The following is a 26,001-nucleotide window of genomic DNA, read 5'->3' as shown; positions in this document are numbered from 1 at the left end:
CACCCCAGGTTCCTCTCACGTGGAGATCCCCGGGGATCCTCGGTTGGGGATAACGTGGGCGGGTGATCCCTGGGATCCCCGCGTGGGGATAACGTGGGTGGGTGATTCCCGTGTGGGGATAACGTGGGTGGGTGATCCCTAGGATCCCCACGTAGGGTGAGTCTCGGTGGGTGATCCCCGAGGATCCCCGCATGGGGGGAGCCCGGGTGGGCGAACCTCAGGACGAGCTGAGGGGGGGATCCCCAGCGCAGGGCGGGCTGCGGGTGATGCACCCACACACGTGGCAGAGCCGGGCGGGCGCTCCCCGCTGCCGGGGCTCCCCCGCGCCTGGGCTGCGGCCGCGCTCGGTGCCGGGCAGGGCCGGGCGGTGCCGGGGGCTCCCGGCCGGGGCGGTGCCGGTGCCTTTAACGCGCGGGGGGGCGGCCGCAGGCGCGGCGGACGTGCGGGGCCGCCTCCTCCCCTTCCTGCCGCCCGCGCCGCGCAGCACCGGCCGCTCCCGCTCCGTCCCCGCAGCCCCGGCCCGGCACGGCCCTGCCCTGCCCGCCGCCGTCTCGGTGAGTCCCGCCCGGGGAGCGCCGCGGGCCGCAGCGGGGCCGGGCCCTCCCGGCGAGGGGCGGCGGGGCCAGGCCGCGGCGGGCCCGGGGCTGCGGCCCGGCCGGGGGGGGGGTGGTCCGGGCGCGGCTCCACAGCGGGGAGAGGCCGCTGCCCTGAGGCCGGCGGGGTTCGGGGGGCTCCGGTGGGGCTCCGGTGCTTCCCGAGCGCATCCCCCCGGAGCCGGGTGAAGCGGAGCAGGCGCGCCGTGCCCGCGGTGCTCCCGGAGCCCGCTGCGTTAAAGCGCCCGCCGAGGGGCGGCGGGGCGGCAATTGCCGCCCGCGATGGGGTTTGGAGCGTTCCCCGGGGCTGGCGGAGCCCCGGGTGAGGTTTGGCGAGAGGCGGCTGCTGCTGCGGCGCCCGGGCGGCCGTGGGAGCTTTAATGAGCATTGCGCTTCGTTACCGCGATCCGGGCCGCCTCGGGTGCCCGTGCGGGTGTCAGATGCTCGCAAACGCGGCTCCCCACCCTCGCAGGTGATGTTGTCAGTGGTGTTTCATTCCTGAGGTTGCCCGTGCCCTTTGGTCCAGGTTGCGTGCAGCTCTGTTAACCCTGGAGGTGTTGGTGCCCCCATCACCTCTCCTCCACTCACGGCTGACTCCCTTCTTCCAGCCTGCAAGTTACGGAGAAGGAAAGAGGAGTTAAGGTGGCAAAGCTGAGCCTTTTGTACCCGGTTGCCTTCAGCTGATGAAGTATTTTAATTGAGTAGGTGGTTATTAAGAATAACGTAGCTCAGTGTCTTTTCTGCATTAGACAGTGACAAGTTCTGCTCTCCAGTGATGTGCATCCACCCGTGTGCTTTAGGTTTGTCATTTTATGACCTTTTTTCCCCCACACCCCCCCACTAAGGCAGTGCTGTGTATTTTGAGGTCGTTGTTAGAAAACCTCAAAGATAATTTCTCACTTTGTGCGAGAGGAGCTGAGCTGATACCCTGCTGTAGCTCTTTTCTGTTTAAAATTTTCCCTTTTCCCCTCCGTGTTCCTTTAGTGTTTCCATTGCTGCCTCTGTCCACCAACACAAATAGCATTTAGTTGATACAACTATTCCATTTAGCATCTGTTTACCTATGACAAGGCAAAAATCTCTCGCTGGGCAGTCCAAACTGGTTGCTGCAAAAGTTGAGAAGGGATTCAGTTCCTGTGTTCCACCTCCTTTCAGATGTTTTTCCTTGTCTTTTCTCTCGGTGGATCACTATCATCCTCCTGTTTAGCTTGGGCTGGAAGCATTTCTCTGCCTCGTGGACCTCTTGCCTGTAACTGTGCTGTAATTTCTGCCCTCCAACAGGCCATGCAACTCGCTTTACCACATATTTTTTCTCTTGCCTCATATGCTGATGCTGCTTTCTGCATACTGTGATTAAAATAACTTTTGTGTGTAACTGCAGCAGTGAAAGGTTGGGGATTGGAAAGAAACACTAATTCTCTGGTAGAGTTATTACCAAATACCTTTTTTGGTATTTTTTTTCCCTACCACCTCCCTTTTCTAGCTGCTCTCAAGAAGATGCTTTCCGCTCTCTGAAATAGCAGCAGTAGGATCTGAGGGACACAGTGAGATTTTGATTTTATCCTTTATCCCCGTCACAGACCTGATGACTACTTTGTTTCTGGAACCCCTTGAAGAAAAGGGAAGGACTTACTCAAGCCTGTGTAAAGCTGTGGTGTTGCTTGGTTAGCTCTGTAACAGCTTTCATTTGCGTCATCTGCTCTTGCTGTTGGAGATTTGCTGGTTATGGCTTGAAAATGTCTAATCATTCCTGACCCTGGGTGCTGGCTAAAAAAATCCCTTAGGAATTGGAATTCCCTGTGAGTTTCAGAGGTGCTGGCCAGGTCTGCGTTTAAGCTACACTCAAGACCCTGAAGTGTGAGGACACAGGGGACAGGACACGTGTTTTATTTTAAGCATCAAACTTGGTTGCTCCTAATCCCTTCCCGTGCCGCTGCCAAGGCACCCACCTCTCACCATTGACTTGGTGAGGCTTCAGGTCCCAGTTTAGTTCCCTGGTCATAGCCCAGTGATGTGCCTGAGTAAATAGTGTGAATGCCCTCTGTGCTGTCCCACAGGGATGGGGAGGAAGCAGAAGGCAGAGTGGCAGGAGGAGGTAATTCTTCATCCCACTCTTCACTCCAAAAGCTGTGGCAGCAGCCCAAATCAAGTTTAGTTTCCCTGTTTTTAGCACCCATCCGTGCTGTGGATGCCTTTCATAACACAACTGCTTCCAAGGTGAAACTTGATCAGTTTATTCTCCACATCTCTGCAGGAGAGCTGTTGGAGAACCTCCTTGAAATCGTGAGCAGTTGCTGAATTTCCATCCTGACGGTGCTCGTGGCCTGTTTGTGTAATTTGTATTTGGTTCTGATGTTTCTATTTGGTTTAAATGATTGTTTTCCCTCCCTGATGTAATTAGAGCAATTGGATCCCCTCTTGACCCCTTGCTTTCATAGGTTAAACAAGTTGAAGTCTTTAAGTCTCCTTGAGTTGTTGTCTTATCGATATTCTCAGGATTTCCTTGTCAGTGACAACCTTTTGCCTTTACCCATCAGAGCCTTTTTAATATAAAGGGAATTTCATGCATCTCTGTTTAGCACTTCCTGCTCTGCATTGGCAAAGCAGCAGGATTGGGCTATTTTTAAAAGTAGGAATATTTTGGAGGGGGCTGATTGCTGCACTAAGCTCACAAACTTTTTGACATTCCTCGGGTGATTGTTTCAGGCTAATGAGACAGGGAGTTGCTGGGCTAAATCTGTCCCAGACAAATCACTTCTTGTTAATGACTGTGCATAAACTATGGAGATGATAAATTGGAGAATTACCAGCCCATGACTCCCAGGAATCTGCTTCTCCTCTCATGTTATACAAGATGTCCAAGCAAATAAAACACATGGAGACTTAAAAAAAAAAAAAAAAAAAAAGTATTTATTTATGTTTTTAGAAATGTAAAAGCTTCTTCCTGTTCGCATGCCTGAACTACAGCTGGTGGCAGGAGAGAGGGTACTTGGGAGCTTTGAAAACTTCCTATTTCTTGCCAGAATGGAGCCTTTAAAGTATTTTCTTACAATGTGGACTCTTTGGCACTTTCTCCAGGCTGATGCCTGTGGTCTGCAGCTTGGGAAAGCATCTGTGCCTGCTGGCGTGGGCACTGCCTTAAAGGCTGATTCCTGCTTTTTTTTTTTCCCCATTTGCAGTGATTTCAGAGCAGGAGCAGCAGCCCTTTCATGGGTAAGCACCGTGCATTGATCTGGACTCTGCTGCTTCCAGCTGAGGAATTGTTTTTTACCTGGTGGAGGGAAGAGGCAGAGTGGATCCAGGTGCTGCTCTGAGATAGTGCACAGGCATCTATAATTCCTGCCATTCCTCTGCAAGAGGTTTTTTTCCTCTCTCTGTGAGAACTAAGTAGCACCTAGGCTGGCTTCCCTGTGTTTGAACTCGTCCTCTCCTGGTCACTGCCATGCCTGGGTACAGGACTGCTGCATCTAATTAGATTATATCAGAATGAATAAGTGAATCTCAATAAATGAGCTTACAGGGGCACTGTTGGGTCAGCTCAGTCCCTAAATATAGGTCCTGGGCAGAGGGCAGGCTTGGTGCAGGATCTCTCCATAAAGCAAAATTAAACAGAGATCTCCTGGGAGTGCAGAAATTCTGCTGCCTTGGCCATCTTGTCAGCCTGGATGCTCCAGTGTCTTGGTACAAGAAATACCAAAGTCCACCCAAATGTGAAGATTCTTTAATTGGAGCTTGGGTGTGGAGTTGGAAGGGGAAGTCATGGCAGTGGAAACTCTAATAATCTGAGGTGCTAAAGAATGCAAATCTCATGATCCTTTTTAATGCTTCCAATTTAACTAGAGGTGAGGAGGATTTTTTTTTTAAGTCTCTTAGATACTGTAGAAAACAGGAAAAAAGAGAAATGGTGTCCATTACATGAAAACTCTGGAAACAATCTCTAACTGCACTAACACAGATAAAGAACATTATCTCCTTGCCACTCTGTGATGCAGAGAAGCAGTTTCAAGCTTTGTGGTTTCAAGTAGTTTCAAGCTTTTTGGGTGCTTCAAGCCTTGAGTTTTGCTGTGGAATGAGTGTGGGGTGGGTGGGAGAGGAGAGGGCCAGGAGCTGTAAGATTTGTGGGGTAATCAGAGTTATTTCTTCTCAGCTCTCCTCCTCCTTTTCTGCAATGCTCTGTTTTTGTTTGTGCTTTGTGACCACCCTGCTTACCACAATCCACAGCTCTAAACTGCTGTTACTGAAGAGAAGTAAAAGTAGTTTCTTCCCTTTTTCTTCCCATGAAGATTTATTTAGAGGAATAGCATTTTTTCTCATTTTTTCTGTTTCAGATGAAAGCTCATCTTTGCTTGTGCATCACTGGGGCTGCATTGTAACTCAGAGAAAGTGTCTGTAAATCAGTCATGTGGACAAGCTACTCCTTTTGTTGCACTGATAATCCCTATTATAAATAGTCTTGTCCTCTGCTTGCATTTACAGCTCTTTGCTCTCAGGTGTGCAGGATTTTCAGTGGTAGTGAAACACAGGGAACAGCTCTTCTTGCAGGTTTTTTTTTCCTCTTTTTCCATTGGACACTCTTCCTTCTGGCTGATCCCTCTGCCTGCCTTCCTTGTCTGGATCTGCTCACAGCCAGGCCATCCTGCAAATCACTGCTCTGCTGGAGCTGCTGCATCACAGCTCCCCTGTTGCAGGAAGCATCTTTCAGCCCTTTTATGCTGTGAAGTTCAGGAAATAGAGCAAAACTCCTGTTTTCCTTCAAGCTGCAGTTGAATGACTAATGGAGGGGCATCAGGGAAGGCTCTTTTTCTCTCAGAAGAGGTGTGTTGATGTTCTCCAGCAAAACCCAAGTTCTGATTTTGGGATTACACCTATTAATTAAATAGCTGACCTTCTCAGCCTGCCTGTCTGGTGTCCAGCTCACTGAGCATGTGTTGAAAGACCCAGGGAAAATCAAGTTGGAGTCCAGAATTACGTGGGTGTCAAAGGCTCTTAAAGCCTGGTATATTTATGCCCATGATTCATGGTGCTTCCAAAAACAATCCAGCTCTCATCCTGCAGAGGGGAAGTACCTCAGTCCAGTGTTATCAACTTTTGCTTAGCTGCCAGAGCAATATAAACTCAACCAGAGTTATTTTGGGCTCCTTATTCTTTTGCTTCCAAATCCCACCCTGCAAGTTCCTTGTAGAAGAAATGCTGGCTTAGTTCTGTTTTACACTCTCCTGTATGACCTGAAAACATTAAGCAGGGTATTTTATTTCAGGGTTGTGCCAAATTTTAGTGCATCTCATTCCTTTCCGTGGTGTGAAAAGGTGTCTTTTGTCTGCCTGCTACCACACAGGAAGGAAGTTGTTGAGTCTGGGAGATAAAAGCTTTATCTCCTCCCCTGCAAGGAACAAGCTGCCCACTCCTAGGCTGGCACTGCTCTGCTCTGTCCTGCCTGTAGTAGGGCAGAGAGGAAAATTTTCATGGGAAAATGTGAGTGGACTCAAAATGCGTTTGTAAGCGCGTAGCTGTCAAGGAAGATGATGACTAAGCTATTGCACAAGGTGCAGCTCTTCAGGGAGCTCACCAGGATTGGACTGGAGCATGACTGACTCACAAGAGAGCCTATAATATCAGTCTGCTCCTGATTTCATTATTACTGGTTTGAGCTGACCACTGGCCATGACTGCTTTTCTTTCCCAGCCAATTTGCTGTGGGGTTTTAAGTTGGAAAGTCTACACTTGATGACAATAAATTAAAAAATCCAATTTATTGGAGGAAGTGAATGGTTCCCAGGCCTTGGGTGGGAAGTGCTGTGTGGCAGGGGTGTTTAAGCTGATGTCTGGCATTTGGCTCACGTGGGTGTTTCTCCATCAGGCACCTGCCCTGTGCTGCTGCCAGGATCTGGCATGGCCCTTACCTGCCCATTGTACAGAAGGGAAAGCACAGGTGAAGCACCTGCAGGTGAAGATGCCAGGAAGTCACCAGCAGAGCAGCTGGTGGTGCCTTTTTCTTGGTCCCATCTGTGACCTGAACCTCTGGCAGTCAGCTCGGGTGGGTGAGCTCATTGTCAGATAGTGACAGGACAAAGGGAGAATGGATTTAAACAAAGAGAGGAAAGTTTAGATTAGATATTAGGAATTTTCCTTGTGAGAGTGGGGAGGCCCTGGCACAGGTTGCCCAGAGCAGCTGTGGCTGCCCCTGGATCCCTGGAAGTGTTCAAGGCCAGGTTGGACAGGGCAGGGGGTTGGAATGGGATGATCTTTAAGGTCCCTTCCAACCCAAACCATTCTGTGATGGGACATGGAACTGCTTTCCTGCAGCAAGCAGGACTGTTCCATGTGCCCCTTCCTTTCAGGGTCTCTTCTCTGGTGTGGGTGGGAGGCCAGGGTTAGGGTCAGTGATGTTGCTGGGTGGGAGGCCAGGGTTAGGGTCAGTGATGTTGCTGGGTGGGAGGCCAGGGTTAGGGTCAGTGATATTGCCTCCCAAAGTGGTTTGAAAGGCTGCCTTGGTGTTTAGTGCTGCTTTGCCCTCTAAGCCATCACTTAATGTTGCAAATGGACATCCCAGCTTGGCTTTCCCATAGGCATTGCCTTTAACTCTGTGAGAGGACCTAAAAACAGGTACATGGAATCAGCTGCAGCATCTCTGCTTCAGCTCCAGGTGTACCTGAGAGCATCACCATGGCTACAGCAGCTCATAGCCACTGGAGCTTTCACAGGGCATCTTCAGATCTGGGAAGTGGTTGGGGTTTAGGTGCTGTGCCAGGAAGGGCCCTTTCCCCCAGGACTAGGTGGGAACTCTTTTGCCTCCTTGAGCTTGCTGTTCTCCAGGGAGACTCCGTGTGCTGTCCTTGGAGCAGGCAGTGTCTGCATTTCTCAGGGGGTGTGGTGCTGGGAACTGGCAGACAGTGGAGTTGACAGGTCAGTGCTGTATCCCCTGTCACACCTGCTGACCTTTGCTTGCTTCAGCACCTGTTGGCAGCACGTGTGGCTCCAGCTGTGATGGAAGGACAAAGGACTGAGCTGCTTTTTCTCTTCATGCTGCCTGGTTTTGTGTTTACAGCAGTGGTGGTGCAGCTCCATCAAGCTTTACTTCTCCAAGCTCTTGGAGAATTGTGCTGAGAAGGTTTTCCTCCCAACCCTGTCCTCAGTGTGGACAATGAACAGCATTGTCCAAAAGAGAGGTGGAGGTGGCATCTCAAAGCCTTGGAAACCACCAAGCTGCTTGGAGGATTTATGGAGGTTTTGTTAGGATTTTTTTGGGTTCTCTGGGCTTTCCCACGGCAGCTCAATGGGAGTACTGACAGTTTTTCCTTGTTGCCTTCACCTAAGGTCACTTCCATATCTTCAGCCTGTGCTACACCACCACTAGGATTGGGTTGCATGCTAAATTTAGTGAACCTTTTTACAGCTTGGTTTGTGTGTGTAAAGCCAGAGGGGTTTTTAGCAGCTTTTTGGGGGTTAGAGCCTGGTTCAAGATGCCCATCAAGGCCAGGCTTGCTTTGCACAGGTGGCAGCACCCCAGGCCAGGTGTGGGAGGGTTCTTCTCTGCCACTTCCACACAGGGATTTGCTGGGGTGCAGGCCCGTGGGAGGGAGGGAGGGCTGTGGAAGCACAATTAGAACTTGCATAACATGGTCTGCAGTCTGAGCCATGTGAGAAGTGCTGGCGAAGGGGTTGGGTTTCAGAAGTTTTAAAGGCTTGTGAAAATTCTTCATCAGATGTTTCCATTACAATCCTGTCTTTTTTGCCCCCCCACCACACTGCACCTCCAAGTTTTTACCTCTCCTCCTATGCTGTTTGTGTGCCAAAAGAAGAATTTTTTGGCTTCAGGTCTGGTGTACCTATTTCTAAGTAGATTTTTTAAATCCCTGCTTGGCATCACAGGCTACTGGAGTAATAGTTTGAGTTGTAACTTAAGTTGGAGGCACATAGGTTTAGATCTGTGTGGTTGCAATGAAGTGTTTGTTCAGTTCTTGCACCCCAAAGGAGGAGCAGATTGTGGGACAGCAAAGCAAAGGGAGTGAGAACGCAGAGAAGCGTGAGAGAAATGACCTCAATTACTCTGCATTTTTGTTGCTGAGCATTTTTAGTCCTTTTTAACAACCTGGCATGTTCTTGGGTTCAGATCAGTGCTGAGCACGTTGGGGAGGGTGTGTGTGCTTGTGTTAGGAGGCTGTTTTGGGGGCAGAGCTCTGGGCTGTTGGGTTCTTCACTTGAACTCAAAAACTCTTCAAATATGCATTTCCCTCTTTCCAGTTTCTTTAGGAGACTCCTGCAGTCTTGGTCCTTGTGGTCACAAGTGGAAAGCACCAGGAAGACTTTATAGATGTGCTTTGGACACACCTTTTGCAGGGTTCTCGTGGTGTTGTCCAGCTCTCAAAATTGCACTGTATGTGGGGGTTTGCAGTGAACTGGACTGTGGAACTGGGACCAGTAAGGAGGGTTGCAGCATCCCCTGGGCTGCTGCTGCTCAGAGGAGCATGAGCAACCCTCAGCATCACTCACCTGGGGCATCAACAGCTGCATGAGGAAGGTGGTAAAGGGAAAGCTCCTTCACTGTGTGGCTCAGGTGTGATTCAAGCATTAAGCAAGTCTGTGGAGGAGCTGGAGCCTTTTCCCTGCTGCTGGAGGGGAGTCTGGTCCCCTCCTCTGGGTATTTTAAGATGCAAATATTGCCTCGGGGTCTGCTGAAACACTGCACTGATTCCTGAGCACATGTGACCTTCCTAAGCTGCTGCCAGAGCCTAAAGGGTGTGGGTGATGACACTGAGGTGACACCAGCTGTGTCTCATTTCTTGCTGTGAGTGCCTGCAGCAGACTGGGCAGTGAAGCACAGAGAGGTTAACAAGGTGAGAAGAAGCTTTGTGTGAATGAAAAATTCAGAGCTTGAAATGCTGTTGATGATGCTTCCCCCCCAGTCTTGGGTTTGGGAGGATTGGAGCATGGAAATAGGGATATAAAACTATATTCTTAAAAAAGAATATAAATATGTAGGTTAAATTTTACCCTGAGTAAGGTGGATGCCACAATATAAGAAGGTTAGAAAGGTATTGGAGAGCACCCAAGGGCCATGGAAGGGTCTGGAGGGGAAGCCACGAGAGGAGGGACCGAGGTCACCTGGCTTGTTCAGCCTGGAGGGGATGAACTGAGGACAGACTTCATCCTGGCCTGCAGCTTCCTCACAAGGGGGAGTGGAGGGGCAGATGCTGAATTCTTCTTCCTGAGCATCAACAGGACCTGAGGGAATGGCTGGAGCCTGTGTCAGGACAGGCTTAGGCTGGATATCAGGAAAGGGTGTGGGTGATGACACCGTGAGGTGACAGCAGCTGTGTCTCATTTCTTGCTGTGCCTTCAGCAGACTGGGCAATGAAGCACAGGGGGGTTAACAAGGTGAGAAGAAGCTTTGTGCTGTTCAGGAGCACATCTCCTTGTTGTGGAAGCTGAAGGATAGCATCTCGGTGGAGCTGTGTGAAATTCTTGTTGTATTGGGATGGATGATGAGGTGAGCTCTTAGTGCTGCCCTTGATAAATGAGATACGTGCAGTGTCTCAAAGGAGAGCAGAGAAAGGCCTTAGCACTTCACCTGCCTCAGCAGGGAAATGACCACAGTTCAGCAGCAATTTCTAAAACTTCATGTTGTGCTTTCAAATAGAGTTAGAAGTTCCAGCTCATGATGCAATTTATACTTTGAAATGCACTGGTGTAACTTGTATGGTGCCAGTGCTGCAGGGATTGCTTCTAAAGCCTCTTTTGTTCCTAAACCATTTTGAAATTTTGTTTCTAACAGTATTAACAGCACCATATTCTACAACGTGAGGGATCTGGCTTGGATATAGAAGTGCTGTCTTTATGCCTGCATGATAATGTGCTTTAGGATAAATGTTGAAGGACAGCTTTGCTATGGAGCAGTCAAACTAATTCATATATACTGTGGAAATTTGTTCAGCCTTCAGCTGGTGCAGATTTCTGCTGGAGCAGAAAGTCAAAATATCAGTGCTGGAGGAAGCCCCATCACCAGCAGGACCTTCTGTGGTCCAAATTCAGTCCTAAGCATACCTCTAAACATTCCCTGTGTTCAGAGGGTTTGTAAGTAGAGTGTGAACAGTGCTTTAATCTGGCAAATGATTTTAAATTTAATGCACAGTTGAAATAAAATCCACCCCTCTTTAGAGATATCATTCCTAATGTGACTATGGATTAAAACTCATTGATTGCTACCAGCAGAAGAATGAAATAATAAACCACAGTGCCCCTGCTCCATGCAGAGGCTGCAGATTGCCCATTCCAGCTCTGACACCTTGTTGCATTGAGGATTGAGAGTGTTTTCCCAACTTGCAGCCAAAATGCAGCCATGGCCCATTGCTGCCCATTTGTTCCCAGGCCAGCATTGTCCTGTGGCTCCAGCCCCTCCCTGCAAGGTGGGAGCAGAGGAAGCTGGGCTGGCTCCTGTTCCTCGGGTGCAGCTCAGGGCAGCAGAGCTGTTCCTGCACAGAGGAAGGGAGGGTAGCCAGCAATGCCTGCTCAAGCCTGGCTGCTCTGATTTCCCAGTGTTTTTGTGTCTTTCTGACCCACCACTGTGGTGTAGAGTATTAAAAGTAAAAATAGAGCTGCTGAGGCAGTGCTTAGCAGGCTGCGTGGGCTGAAGAGGAGGCAATTCCAGCCTCGTAGTACTCCCTAAATTCTGGTTTGGTACTTGTGCATGTTGGTGATCATTTCCTTTATGATGCCTCTGTCAGCTTACAGGAACTTTGACTTCTCTGTGTTTAGTCTCTGTTCCTCCAGTCACCCAACCTAAACTGAAGCTGCCCTTTTAAAATCTTGGTGTTGAGAAACAAACTGCATAGCCCTGACTTCTAAACTCTTGGCACATTTGAAAATTTATTATCACTCTGTGAACTTTGGTTGTTTAACTGGTGGATACCTCCCCCCCCTCCCATTCTTTTATTGTACTGTTTGTGGTGACAAAGAAGAAAGAACTTCCCTGTTGATTCCTCTCAGTTTGCAGCTGAAGAATTATCAAGACTCAGTCTGATGGTGGGGTAGGTACAGCAATCTTGTTTCACTTGCTGCCTTCTGATGCTCTCATTTAGCTACATCTGTGCCACATTGACAGTAGTTTTCTCTTTAGAGACAACTGAAATCACTCAACTGCTTAGGCATAATGTGTGCAATAAATAATGTCTCGAGACTCCAGGTAGTTAGAAGAAACCACATGAAAGCATCTAGATCTGATATAATTCACAATCGCTGAAGTTTTGATTTCCCTCTGAGCTAACAACTCTCCTCTGCCTTGCAGCCTGTTCCCAGCACAGCTCAATTTCATTTTCCTTTAGGAATTTGGATAGATGAGAGCATCTGTCTGCTGCTGGCTTCTCTTTTGTCCATTGCTGTGCAACAATAGGATTGTCGAGTCACTGAGAGGTTAACGAAGCTTTTTTTTTGTTCTTGTCAGTGGTCCAACCTCTTTGTATAGCTGTGTGGAACAGCACACTGAACAGAAATAATGGGAAAATCTTGTTGCTGGAATGACTGGGACTGTCATTTTGTGATACCAGGGTAAAGACCTGCTTAAGCTTCAGGCTTGTGGCTGAGCACGAATCTCTCTGCAAGAACATTCAATATTAGTTTCTCTGTGTCTCCTTGCATCCAGCAGTGTTGGAGCAAGGGGAGGGAATCTGAACTACTACAGTCTCTTCCCATTTAGTATTTAGAATGGTTTTGTTAGGAGCCTTTTGGGGGTTTGGCATTGGAAAGAGGGTGAATTGTAGCCCTTAATGATGAAGTGTGGGAACAATTGGAGCTGGACAGACAGGCAGCAGTCCAGCTCCTCTTCCTGAGCGAGCAAAGCTTTTGTGCTGTGCCATCCCACTGCACAAATGGCTGTGCTGGGCTGTTGCTGGATTGATTGGTTTTGATCCCTTTTAGGAAGGGGTTTGGAAGCTCTAATTTTGGGTTTGTCACAGTAGTCAGGCTCCTGCCCTGTTGGTGCTCTGAGCAAGCCTGTTACTGTGGCTGCCCCAAAGAACTTCCCATGGAGTGGGGGAATGTGGGATTAAAACCCAGCTGTTAAATCCAGTTGAACTGGGACATCAGTGGCTTGGCTCGTGTGGGTTCAGTGACAAAGTGACTGCAAGGAAAGATGTGGAGATGCTGTGCTTTGCTCCTGCAGGGAATGGAGAGCTTTGAGGGGGAATTGAGCTTGGGATGGTGTGGGATGGGTGGCACATGGGTGAGCTGTGGCTCGCTGGATGCCACCTGGGACACTTTTCTTGCCCTGTCTCTTATCAGCTTGTGGAAGAGGGCAGCCAGCAGAGCAGGGTGGCAATGGGATTTACAGGAGTGTTTGTTGGTGGCAGTGCTCCAAGAAACTCTCACCTTTTCCCTCAGAGCACCTCTCCAGGCTGGGCTTTCCCTGCAGTTCAGGCAAAGGGCACCTGTTATCACTCAGGCCTTGCTGCTGACCCCAGCCATGCCTCCTTTCCAGGCTCTCATTCCAGCAGAGCTCATACTGAAAAATGGAAAATACAGAACTCCTCTTTGGGACACAACCTCACTTTTTTCTTTTTTTTTTTTTTTTGTTTAATTTATTTATTTTCCCCTCCTGGGAGCTGCTGAGCCTCCGTGGCTGGTGTATGCAGGGCCCTGCATTCTCCTGTTGGGAATGTTAAAAATACCAGCTACAATTTTCCCTTTCCTCATACCAAAATATATTAATGTGCTGCTGCTTTGATTAGTCATTTCCTCCTCTTTTGTTCCTTTCGCAACGGGGTAAAGGACAGCGTGTGCACACTTGAGTAAAATCTTGTCTGGTTAAGAAGTCTGAAGCTAAATAGATTCTCTTAGGTTAATACCTGTCTTTGTTGGCAGAAGAATTCTGTTCTTATCCCTTTCATATACATTCAAAAATAAGTCTGGATAAAGTCACTTTTATGGTGTTCAGACTAAGAATATCTTTGTGTGATTTATTTTTGTCGTGGAAAGAAACTCTAATATGGACAAGATTAATATTCTTAGATGAATTTCATATATTCTTGCAGAAAGACCTTTGGTGATACACTGCTATAGGAAATTTTCCAAATTCATTTATTTTGAGGTTTCTTGTCTTCCTCTTGTGCCATCACCTCGGTGCACACATTCCTCCTTCTTGAGCTCCCGTGAGACCTCATTCAGTGTGGGTGGAAACTTGGTGAAAGCAGCAGTGACACTGTTGGGCTGTGCATGGCTCAATCTGGGGTAGTTCTGGCAGCCTTTGCACCCTCAGGGTGTGGGGGTACAAAGGTTAATAAATCCAACTTACAGGGACCTGCTAAAGTTGCTCTGAGTGACCTGCTTGCCCTTGAAGGCTTATATTGAGGATATTTTTTGCTTCTCTGTCGCTGTGGCTGCCTTAGTGAGAAATTGGGGAGAAAAGCTTTAGCACCAGGTGGTCTGGAGAGCTGCAGAACAAGTGGTAGGTTGAAAACTTTCTTATATGTGTGGCGAAATTCCAGTGAATAAGCTAAAAAGTCGCCTGGTGAGTATAGTTAAGGGCAAAGTTGAATAGAAATCCAGAGAATCAAGCAATAAATTAAGAGTGATCTCTTCTCAGTGATGGCCAAACTTTAGAAACACAGCCCATAAACAAGATGCCATCCTCTTTAGCAATCTGTCGTGGTTTTCCTGTCGCTGTGGCGCCGAGGGCGGCTGCTCTGCCCTGAATTCAGATGGAGAACAGCTTGTGCCTGCCCAGGGAGGGAAAACTCTGCTGCTGGGGATGTGCAGAAAAGGGATTTTACCTCTCCTGGGATGCACAGGCAGGTAATACACTTGAGTTTTCTCCTTGCTTGACTCTTTGCAGCTCTTGTGGAGAAAAACCTGGGTTGTTTTTTTGAATGAGCATTAGCCTCCCAGTGCTCGGATGCCATTCATACTTTCACAGAATCTGCTAAGGGGGAAAAAAAAAAAGAATAAAAAAAGCTGGACCAAAGGCCTTTGCTTCTTTTGTTTCTGTCTCCTCTTATTTTACATTTATTTTTTTAAAATATTAACAAGAATTCACAATACAGAAATGTGTATTTTATGTAGTTATATTTGCTGTATACACTGGGAAGGGGAAAATGTTTCATTCCAGCTGTTTTCTCTTTGTAGATTGCTGTGAAGGTATGAGAGGAATTTGAGTACTGAGAAGCTACTGCTCATACCTGCTTTCCTCTGTTATAGAATCATGGAATGATTTGGCTTTGGAAGGGACCTTAAAAACCATCTGATTTCCACCCCATGCCATGGGCAGGAACACCTTGCACTAAACCAGGCTGCTCTAAGCCCCATCCATGCTGTATTTGAACACTTCAGGGATGGGGCAGCCACAGTTTCTCAAGGCAACCTGTGCCAGGGCCTCACCACCCTCACAGCCAAAAATTTCCTTCCACACTTGGATATAAGGAGATGAAAGGGATGTAGCAGCCCTAAATATCTCAGGAGATGACCTTAATTTTTTTTGTTTGTTTTACTTGGAATTTGGGGCTTTGCCTCATTTATGACCAGAGGGTGGTCAAATGCCTCATTCCCATGGGTGTTTCAGACCTTGTTTTCATTGAGTTAAAGCAATAGAGCATGCCAGGGGTAGGTGCAGAATGAACACACTTACAGTAATGCAACTTCTTCCTGCGTCAGACAGGGATTAAGCTGTGTCAGAGTGAGCAAACCCAGCTGGGCTCAGACCTGTATTGTACCTGCCCTGGCTTTTTAGGGGCTCGTAGCTGCTCCCTGAGGCTTTCTGTGGGTCCAAGGTGAAGATTATCTTGTGAATGTCTATTTATACACTAGACCACAACAGCTGTCTTAAGGCCTTTGTTGAGGTGTGCAGCACTTTAAGGCTGTGTAAATGGCTTTTGTGTGTGGTGAAGCTGAGCTGCTGTGGAGTGTGGATTTTACAAACCCCTGTGAATTTCCCAGACAGCTAATTAGAATAAAACCAGGTGTGGCCTGGTCCCTCCCTCCTGTCCAGGTGCTGGGCAGAAGCAGACTTCAGGGTGTGGTTGTGTGTGTTTAATGCCTGTCTGACCCAAGAATCCTGGCTCAAATCTGTACCAGCTTTGTGCTTTTGTTTGGGCTCATGTTCCAGGAGATCCCTTGATGCTCAAAAACTACACAACAGATGGAACTGCTGCTCAGACAGGGAACCTAAGCTCAGCTTTGGCCATAAGTCTGCTAGATTTGGCTCTTATTTGTAGAATTATTTTGAGAAGATTCTCTGATTTTTTTTATGCCTTCCTATTTTGAGAAGTATCACTTCCCAGTTCCCTGTGCACGGAAGCGGGCGGTGATTGAAGAGCAAATGTCTGATCTGGTCCCTGCCTGCATGGAGAGCAGGGAAAGGGGAAATGCTTACCCAAAAGCCTGAGCTGGCTGCTTGGGTGTTTAAATGCCTCTCAAATAGTTCATGGTGGTGTGGGCAGAGCATGTCTGTACATGAGTGTGTGAAGGAAGGAGCTGGGGGAGCCTCAGGGACTCCTTGGAAGTAGCGATGGGAAGATGCAGACTTGCTGAGTAATTCCTGCTGGAAGAAAGAAGCCTTTGATTCTTCACAGGCACTTTGGAAAAAGGTAGTGTAAAGATAATTTGCTATCTTCTAACTCTGGGGATAATAGGAGTGTGTGTGTTAGCTGCTAGTGATTTAAAGGGGAAACTTGCAGTTTCTGGAGTCTGGTGGAGCCAAGGACATTTTTTGCTGGTCCTGACGCACACTGGTTTTTATCCCAAGTAACACCCTCTCACAAATACTGCAAGAAATGTTTTAGTTTCCTAAACTTTCCTGTGCTGAACAACATAGACTCTTCCAGTTTAGGTTGGAAGAGCCCTGTAAGATCAAGTCTAACCATTCCCTCAGCACTGCCAAGGCCACCACTAAGCCATGTCCCCAAGTGCCACATCCACACAGTTTTTAAATCCCTCCAGGGATGGGGACTCCACCCCTCCCCTTGGCAGCTGTGCCAATACCTGACCACCCTTTCAATGAAGAAATTTTCCCTAATATCCAATCTAAACCTCCCCTGGTACAACTTGAGGCCATTTCCTCTTGTCCTGTTCCTGTTCCCTGGGAGCAGAGCTCCCCTGCCTGCACCCTCCTGTCAGGGAGTTGTGGAGAGTGAGAAGGTCCCCCCTGAACCTCCTTTTTTTCAGGCTGAACCCCCTCAGCTGTCTCTGGTGCTCCAAACCCTTCCCCAGCTCTGTTCCCTTTTCTGGACAAGCTCCAGCTCCTCAACATCCTTATTTTCACGAGGGGCCCAAAACTGCCCCTATGACTGGAGGTGCTGCAGCAGTGCCCAGCACAGGGGACAATCCCTGGTCCCTCTGGCTCTTATCAGTGTATTTGTGCCCATGCTTTGGTGAACCCAGTGGAGTTCTGCTGTGCCAGGCTCTGTGCAGTTTGGGATATCAGTGTGAGGAATGCAGAGCCTGATTTTCCCTGCTCTGTGCCAGCAGCAGGTGTGTGTGCATTTATCCCCTGCTAAACCGAGGTTGCTCGCTGCACTTTCACTGATGCTAATTCCAGTTCTGGGCTTTATCCTCCATCCAGCCCAGGTGGTTTCAGGGCGTCAGCTGCCTCCTGGTGAATCCCTGCCCTGCCTTATCTTGTAGGAACTTGCCCAAACAGCCAGGCTGTGGTGGAAACCTCTTGTGGGAGGTACCTGGGTGCTCCCTGCTGCCGGCACTGGGACAAGATCAAGGACATCTGCTGGTGCTGGTGGCGAGGTGGTGCAGCCTTATTGTGCTCCCAGCTCCCTCTCAGCACTGCTCCTACATTTTGTCAGGTGTTGGCTCTGAAGTTACATCAAAAAAAAAAAAACCACCATCTGAAAGTAAAGGCTTTTGTTGAAGCAAAGCTACTCTTTCTGGAATTTAATAAAGAGCTTGTCTGTGTTAACTAACATCAAGCGACTGAGAGCAGACAGAGCCCAACAGATGGTACAAACAGCGGCATGTTTGGAATGGAAAATATTTACCTAGAGGGTATTTGAAGCACTGAGCTTGTGCTCTGCAAATGGCTTAATTGTATCAGTGAAATAAAGTGGAGAGCAAGATTTATTGACAAGTTTTGCTCTGCTCTTGCTGTCAGCACCTTGGAGGGGGTGTCAAGCACTGTTGAGCTTCCCTTGAACAGGTCTCCTTCCTGGGAAGTGGAGTTTTAACACCTGAATGGCTCAGTTGGTGTTTTTGAGTGTCTGCAGCTTTCTCCTGGGGCTGCACAAATCATGCTGTCAGGGCAAGAATTGAAATGAAAAATTCAGAGCTTGAAATGCTGTTGATTATGCTTCCCCCCTCCAGTCTTGGGTTTGGGAGGATTGGTGTAAACAGAGCATGGAAATAGAGATATAAAATGATATTCTTAAAAAAGAATATATATATGTAGGTTAAATTTTACCCTGAGTAAGGTGGATGCCACAATATAAGAAGGTTAGAAAGGTATTGGAGAGTGGAAGGGTCTAGAGGGGAAGCCACGAGAGGAGGGACCGAGGTCACCTGGCTTGTTCAGCCTGGAGGGGATGAACTGAGGACAGACTTCATCCTGGCCTGCAGCTTCCTCACAAGGGGGAGTGGAGATGCTGAATTCTTCTTCCTGAGCATCAACAGGACCTGAGGGAATGGCTGGAGCCTGTGTCAGGACAGGTTTAGGCTGGATTTCAAGAAAGGTTCTTCCCCCAGAGGGTGCTGGCACTGCCCAGGCTGCCAGGGAATGGGCACAGGCCTGAGGCTGCCAGAGCTCCAGGAGTGTTTGGAGCACACTCTCAAACACAGGGTGGGATTGTTGGGGTGTCTGTGCAGGGCCAGGAGTTGAAATCTGATCCTTGTGGGTCCAACTTCCAACTCAGGATATTCTCTGACTCTCTTCTGTAACTTTCTGATTTACCACTGGAATCAAAACTCACAGGTCCATTTGGACCTTCAGCTTTTCTGGCTGCTGAGTGCCTCATGCATGACTTTAAACTGTGCAATGTAAAAGTGAGCCGTGAGAAGATTGTGTGTGATCTTACTGGAAGCTGTGCCTTTTCTTTAGGTAGGTGCCAGGTGAGGTTTATGTGCTATACCTTAATTCTCCTGTGAGAAAACTGCTTGGGTGCAGTCAGCTCCTTGCTGGTGTTCTTTGCACTGGGTGTTTTTGGGAATGCTGAGCTCAGTGTGGCTCACCTGCTAAAGTTAGCCAGGTTTTAATCAACTCAAGCAAGTTTGATGGGCTAAAATCCCAGCCTGCTCCAACAGCTCTTTGTGTCACATCACAGCAGCTCTGCTGTCTTTTGTGTCTTGTCTTGGGACATGAAAAAAACCCAAAACTGCTTCAAAAACCCGAAACTAAACCAACCTAAGCTGTAATTCTGCAGTTTTCCCATATGAAGTACCAACACTGATGTTAAATGAACTACCCTTAGGTTTTTCTGGCTGCCCCCCTCCCTAGAGCTTGAGCCCAGCAGTGCTTTAGTCAGGTAATACAAACAAGTCACAGAGAGCTGGTTGCTCTTGCTGTATGAATGTGGAATAGGCATGGAGTGGCTGAAGTTCTGGTTTAATTTCATACCTTGCCTGTGGCAGGTCTGGGTTTAATTGCCCAAGTTGCTGGGCATCATCTCTGGAAAAGCTCTGGGGGAGGATGGGCTTGGGAGTGAAGCTGTTTTCAAGAGGATCCTCTTTGCAGCTGGCTGATATGGAGCGTGTTCCAAACTGCGTGCAGAACAGGGAGAACAAAAATAATGTTATCTGTTTGAGGAATTTATTGAATCCAGATACAGCTCTGAGGCTTCTTGCTGTGTTCCTAGTGACTGTTGGATGTGAGTCTGCTTGCCAGCTTGAGAAAATCCCAGGGAAATAGCCCAATTAAAGGAGCTGTTGTCTTGGCTAAATCATACGTGGTATCTCTTAAACTGCTTAGTATTTAAAAAAAGGCACCTTGGTACCTGCATTTTCCCCCTTTAATGTTAGTTTTTCAAAGAGGCACAAATCCCTGAAGATTATGTGCATTTTGGGACCCAAGCTTTTATAGAAGCTATGCTTCTCGTGTGCTGGGGCTAAGCTATGAGTGACTCATTAGCCAGATGGAGCTATAATTTATTTCTATCTTCTCAAGTAAGTTAATCCCCTGGACCTAAACTGAATGAATATCCTGTGAAATGTGGTATCTGCACAGGGTGAAACTTGAGATTTAAATTCAGAAAGGCAGAGGGTGGGTTAGGAAATCCAGGGCAGCATCAACTGGCAGGAGAAGTCAGGTGCAGGCAGTAATAGCACACTGGAGTTCAGAAATAGTTATTTCTCTGTGGCACGGGCTCTGTTTAGGGAACAAAAGTGCAATTCTTTTGTTAAAGGCAGGATGGGAACAGTAACTGGGTCTGTGCACGGCCTGGGACAGATGCAGCTTGTTCCCCTTTTCCAGAATGACTGAAGGGTGTTGTGAGGTCTGGGATTTACGGGCGGGACGGGAGCACGTCTGCCAGGGGGGAGCCTGGGCTCTGAGAAACGTGAGCAAGAGCAGGCTGAGTATCAAACACAGATGAAAGGTGAGTATTTAACCAAATACCTTGACATGGAAGTGTAGCTGAAGCTGCTGTGCCTCTGTAGGCAGTAGGGAGGGGGAGTGCAGTGTGATTGCACTGGGAGTGCCTTGCCTGGGATTGTGGGTTTGGGTGGGTGGGGAGCTGGTGCAGCTGCCCTGGAGACTTCAGAGCTGCAAGTGATAAAAGTCCCATTGCAGCACTTCTGGGGGGAAAATGCCTTTTTATTTTTGAGAGTGTCTCCTAACCAGGATGGTAAAACTAAATGGAGCAGTGAAGCTGGTAGGTGAAGGTGTGTCAGTGCAGCATTTGCTTTTTTTCTGCTTTAATAGAATGAGTTTCTTCATCCTGTTTCTTTCTGCATGGCATAGAATTTTTTTCTCCCCTATAGATTGGTTCTCGTTTTTCCTAGATGGCTTCTCAATATAATACAGAAATACAAATGGAAATGATGAAACTGTTAATAATTGCAGATTGTCAGAGGAAAACTGGAAACTGTGTGTGAGCCAAAACACTGCCAATTTACCCCATGGCAAGGATGCCACTTTATAAAGACATTTTGACAGGGGGTGGTGTGATGGATGTTGTTTTGTCATTCTGCATAGAGCCAGCAGCAGTGGGATCCTCCTGGGGTGAGTTTTAAATACCCTTGCTGGGCTGAGATGAGAAATTAGTGTATGGCCATCAGAGCACAGCTTTTGCTGGCTGTTCCTGTGTGCTGAATCAATTCTAGTTACACCCTGAGACTTTTATTTAGATTTAGGGTTTTTTTTTTTAAACTGTGCTTCTGTGTGAAAAACTGGATTTGTGTATGGAATTCAGAGATCAGATCTGATCATAAGTTCAGAGGTCTTCTTCTGATCAGTGTTTGGGGTGGAAAGGTCTGTGTAGGTCATGTTTGGCTTTGCCCTGATGAGGAGGAGGGGGACAGGAGCAGGAATGGAGCCTGGGGAGGCTCTGGAGCTCATCACAGCATGCTGCAGATCTGGGAGATGATCCCATTCTTGGGGAATTGCAGGGAGCAGGAGGGGGACAGGAGCAGGAATGGAGCTCTGGAGCTCATCCCTGCAGTGTCATGCTCCAGATCTGGGAGATGATCCTGTTTTTGGGGAAGTGCAGGGAGCAGGAGGGGGACAGGAGCAGGAATGGAACCTGGGGAGGTTCTGGAGCTCATCCCTGCAGAGTCATGCTCCAGATCTGAGAGATGATCCCATTCTTGGGGAAGTGCAGGGAGCAGGAGGGGGACAGGAGCAGGAATGGAGCCTGGGGAGGCTCTGGAGCTCATCCCTGCAGTGTCATGCTCCAGATCTGAGAGATGATCCTGTTTCTGGGGAAGTGCAGGGTGGGGGACAGAGGCTCAGCAGAGCTTGTCCAGCTCTGAGATCAGAGCCCAGCTGGTCCAGCACACACTCCCCACCCAGACTAGCTGTCCTCATTGTGGATTTATGTCTCCTCTGGAAGCAGCTGTAGCTTTTCAGTGTGTCTCTCCTCTCTGGTCTGGGAGCAGCCATCACCTTGTGGAGCATGTTCTGCCTGCATGGCCAGGGTGCCCTCCTGACCCTGTTGAAGAGCTTTGAAGCTCTTTAGCAGAGCGTTACCCTGAGCCTGTGCTTTGTCCTGAGCATCTGGTGCCAGATGCTGGGGGCTGTGTGGGGTGTGCCTGTCCATGCCATGAGTTCATGGCTGGCTGTGTGCTGGTGTCATGAGCTGGGCTGTGCTGGGCTCCTTGTGCTTGGCTATTGTAGCTGCTGCAGCAGTGTATTGTAATGATCAACTTAATTACACTTGTGAAAAATCTGCTTAATTACATATTTACTTTGGGGATTAGCTTTTCCCCGTAAGCATTCAATATTGACTTTGGCTGAGACAAATTTTCAAGATCTGCTTCCTTCAAGAGATGACTAATATTAGATCACTTGGTGCAGGGAGCTGGGTTTATCAAGTAGCTGTAATTAATCATTTTGAAAGCTCCAGCTTAGTTTTGAGCATCTGTGCTCTTTTTTTTCCCCAAAAGACAAGCTTTTCTTCCCATCCCTCTCAGCCCTTCCAAAACTTTCTGTGCTGGATGTAATTTTAGACCCTGTAATTTTCAGTGAGCTGTGTACACGCAGAAAATAAATGCAAACTGGGAGGAGACTTAATGTTAAGACAACTGATGAATAATTAGTGTATTGAAGTGTTAGTCTTTTATTTGGATAACTTAATAGCCAAATTAGAGTTCCCAAGCCCTGCTTTCTGTGCTGCTCAATGCACTGTACAAATATATTATCACAGGAACTCCTCTCTGTCCAGAAATTATTCTATATAACAACTCTCCCCTCTTGAGCCAGAGCCAGACTCCACACCGAGCTCTCTGCAGTGTGGCAGGATGGCACAAGCCAGTTCGTGCTAGCAGCTTCCAAACCAGTCAGGAATTGAGGTAAAACAACTTGAAATGAGTAAATCTCCTGCCCAGAGGCAAGGAGAGCCTGCCCTCTCCCTGCACCACGCAGCTTCTCCGTGGATTTTATTCCCTGTGCCCTGGGTAGACACATCTGTTTTCATTTTTCAAGCAGCAGTGGAAATATTCTGAACAACCTGGGTTAAATCCCTTGCCTTTCATTCCCCAAGAGGATGGCTGTCCCAGGGGACTCTGCAGTTGAAGAGTCATTTTCTCTTGTGTAGAGGAAAATGGAGTTGTGGCATGTGCTTCCCATGGTGGGTTTCAAACTGAGTTGGTGGATTGGGAATTGCACTTACTTAATTAGTTTGGATTAAGTGTGGATTTTTTTTTTACAATATTAAGTGGTAGTAGGTTTTTTTTTTGGGGGGGGGGGGGTGGTATTTTCCTTCTTGGTGCAAGCAGTCTGGAGAAGATTTGGATTCTTCCTGCAAAAATCCAGGTCTGTTTATAGCAATCGGTTGTGAAATGGGAAAATCTGGCTTGTTTTGACCCCAAAGTTAGGTTTTTTAACCTTGTTCTGTCTTCTTTTTTTTTTGACTATGTGGTTCCTGCTTTTTTAGAAAGAAAATAAATGTAATGTTTGGGACAAAAATATTGTTTTCAGCAAATTATCCTGGACTCATCTGTTCTGTATAACTGCCCTGGAAGTTCTATACCATCACATGTTCAAAATAAGTAACAGATCTTCCTGTTTCCCCATAAATGTATGGAATTTTCATGAGTGTGAAGCTGGGTTTTAGACTTCAAAAAGCAGTTTTGAAAATACCTGATTCTTTATGGCTGACTAAAATTCAGGGCTCTCTCCTATCTTCTCCTCATTCCACTTCTGAAGCTGTCATAAATCTGGGAACAAAAGGAAGGTGAAATTTAACTCCCACTTGCCAGGATAAGAATCTTAATTCATTATATTTGATTTATGAAAGAAAAAAAAAGAAAAAAAGTGGAGTTCTGCATATACTTACTGCTCTCTATTTCACAGCCTCTGGAAGTGCTGTCTCATGTATTTCTGAAATCAGAAGCTTTAACTTTATGAAAGTCACGTGGGAAGGAAGAGTGAGGAGGATGAAGAAAAGCAAGGGAAGGGAATTATTCCCTCCCCAGATCAGCAGTCTGGCAAACTGCATTTCTTCCTATCCAGGCCAACAACTTTGAAGCAAGTGATAAATGATTCCAAAAGCTGTTCCATGGCTGATGTAGTTTGGTAATTTTATTAAAGCTACTTTGAGGCTGCTCTGTAACAAGGAGAAATCTTCTTTTATTATTATAATTGGTGGAGGAAATAACACTGAGGGAAAACCTGTTCAAAACCTAATTTTTCTTTTTTTTCCCCTTTCTCCTGTAGGTTTTATAAGAAATCATAGCTAAGAAAAAGCACAATGGAGTTTTACGAGTCTACCTACTTCATCATCCTCATCCCTTCTGTGGTTATTACAGTCATCTTCCTCTTCTTCTGGCTTTTCATGAAAGAGACTTTATACGATGAGGTCCTCGCCAAGCAGAAACGGGACCTGAAATTCCCACCCAGCAAGGCCGACAAAAAGAAAACCGAGAAGAAGAAGAACAAGAAGAAAGAGGCTCAGAACGGGAACATCCACGAGTCTGACTCAGAGAGTGCCCCTCGGGACTTTAAGCTGTCTGACGCCCTGAGCACGGATGAGGAGCCCGTCCCTGCTGTCCCCTCGGGTGGCACCGAGGCCCCCGCCGGCCTCAGGGAGAGGAAGAGGAAGGAGAAGAAGCACAAGGCCAACCAGGATGATCACGTAACTAAGGACTCGGAAGGATCCAAGTCTTCAGGCAAGAAAGTAGATCCAGTCCCTGTTACAAAACAGCCCACTCCACCATCTGAACCAACAGCAGCTAAGAAGAAGCCTGGGCAGAAGAAGCAGAAAAATGGAATGGGTATCTGATGTTGCATATGCTTCTTGCACAGAACGCCAAAACCGTGTTCTGCTTTTTGCAAGGCCACAGAGTGTCTCTCACAACTGTTCTGCCTGATCTCTATGGGGCAAAGCTCCCTTCTAACCTGCTCCTTTTTTATGAGCTATTGCTTTTTTCCCCCCTGTTTTTCATCTGGCAGCAGTGCTCTGGTTTTCCTCCTCCCAGCCTTGCTTTCTTCTACTAAAGATGAAGTGAAACAGAGTAGCTCGTTCCTCTGCTTTGCTCTGTGGTTTGGCTGCTTTGCTCTCAATCAAAATTCTGATTACCTGGGAGAAGTCAGGAGATATTTTTGCTGTCTGCATTCTGAGCCAGGCAGTGAAAAAGCAGAGTCCTAAGAGTGGTTGCTCTGATAAGGGAGGGCATCTCAAGAAACCTAATAGCAGTCTGTAAAATAAATCACTCTAAGTGCAGGCTTAATGCACAGAGAGGTGTTTGGTGGCTGATTCATGGATTGGTGGTTGATTCATTGCTGCCCACCTGCTACACCTCTTTAACTGAATGGAACTGATGCTAAAACTGGTCTGGCTGTTGTGACTGAAATATCCAACCTGGAAGAGACCAAAAACTCATCAGAATCACTTCTGACTGTCTTGACCATATCCTCATCAGGATATGTCTCCATGTGGTTGTCTTGACTAGGAATAGAAGTGAAAAAAGAATAAAAATACCCAGTGCTAGAAATAAATGAAACCCAAGATATTTGCAGATCCCCTTGTGAGATGCAGGCACAGCAGGTCTGCACAGGGAGTGAGGAAAAAGAATGACATTGCTGCTTGATGTGGTAGATTTTTTTTCCTGAAAAAAAAACCCAAAAAAACTGGAGAAGAAAGACCCACCCACTACCAACAGAGAAAGTATCCAATCTTGTTTGTGGGTGTTCTCTGCAAATCTCTGTGGCACAGTTAAAATGTGGTCTGCAAGCACAGCTCTGAGGGCAGCCACAACGAGCTCTTCTCCTTGATTACAGGAGCTGACACCAGAGCCCTGTGCTGTGTGTGTCAGCTCTGACAAGAATCTTAATATAGCACAGGCTGTCCAAAATGATAAAAAAAATTTCTCACTAGAAACTGCTTTTAAAAAGAACAGTTCCCTAATGGGAAACACTTATTTTCTGCTTCTCACAGTCCCAGTAGCTATTGGGGATGTGTGTGTTTAAAGTGCCCAAGTGGGTTCATGGAGGGGAAAAGTACACTTGGAAATAAGAAAATAATATGGGTAATATGTGCTGTCTGCTCTGTCACAGTGCAATCTGGATTGGAGTTGTCAAACTGTTCCTTGCATTGCTGTGTGTTCTGCTTGCACATGAGATTCCTGTCTTAAAAAAAATCCCTGGGTGCTGTGGCTCTTGACTCTGCTAAACCTTCCTGTTGCTTTGGGGTCTCATCTGGTCTGGGAATTGTGTGTGTGTGACTCTGTGTTTGTATGTATGTGGGGATAAATTTGTGTTCTGATTTGAAAGAAGTGAGTTTGTTTTCCTGGGATTGGAGAATTTGGTTATTACAGATCTGCTGATTGCAAGG

The 26,001-nt window shown here is 47.4% G+C and overlaps 1 protein-coding gene across 12 annotated transcripts in view; it reads left to right on the top strand.

Moving 5' to 3' along the window:
- Positions 1-398: 398 nt before the first annotated feature.
- KTN1 (kinectin 1) overlaps positions 399-26,001 on the top strand; it is a 79,486-nt gene continuing 53,883 nt past the window's right edge. For 11 of the 12 annotated variants that reach the window (XM_077180843.1, XM_077180851.1, XM_077180845.1 and 8 more), the window contains exons 1-2: positions 399-554; positions 23,886-24,442. In XM_077180843.1, the coding sequence (XP_077036958.1) occupies positions 23,920-24,442 (523 nt within the window). In that variant the 5' untranslated portion in view covers positions 399-554; positions 23,886-23,919. The remainder of the gene's footprint in view (positions 555-23,885; positions 24,443-26,001) is intronic. The other variant, XM_077180848.1, reaches the window with a different exon arrangement.

This window comes from Agelaius phoeniceus, chromosome 6 (assembly GCF_051311805.1).
Source record: "Agelaius phoeniceus isolate bAgePho1 chromosome 6, bAgePho1.hap1, whole genome shotgun sequence".
NCBI lineage: Eukaryota > Metazoa > Chordata > Aves > Passeriformes > Icteridae > Agelaius > Agelaius phoeniceus.
The sequence above is the reverse complement of the archived record's forward strand: the minus strand, read 5'-3'. Positions and strand labels throughout refer to the sequence as shown.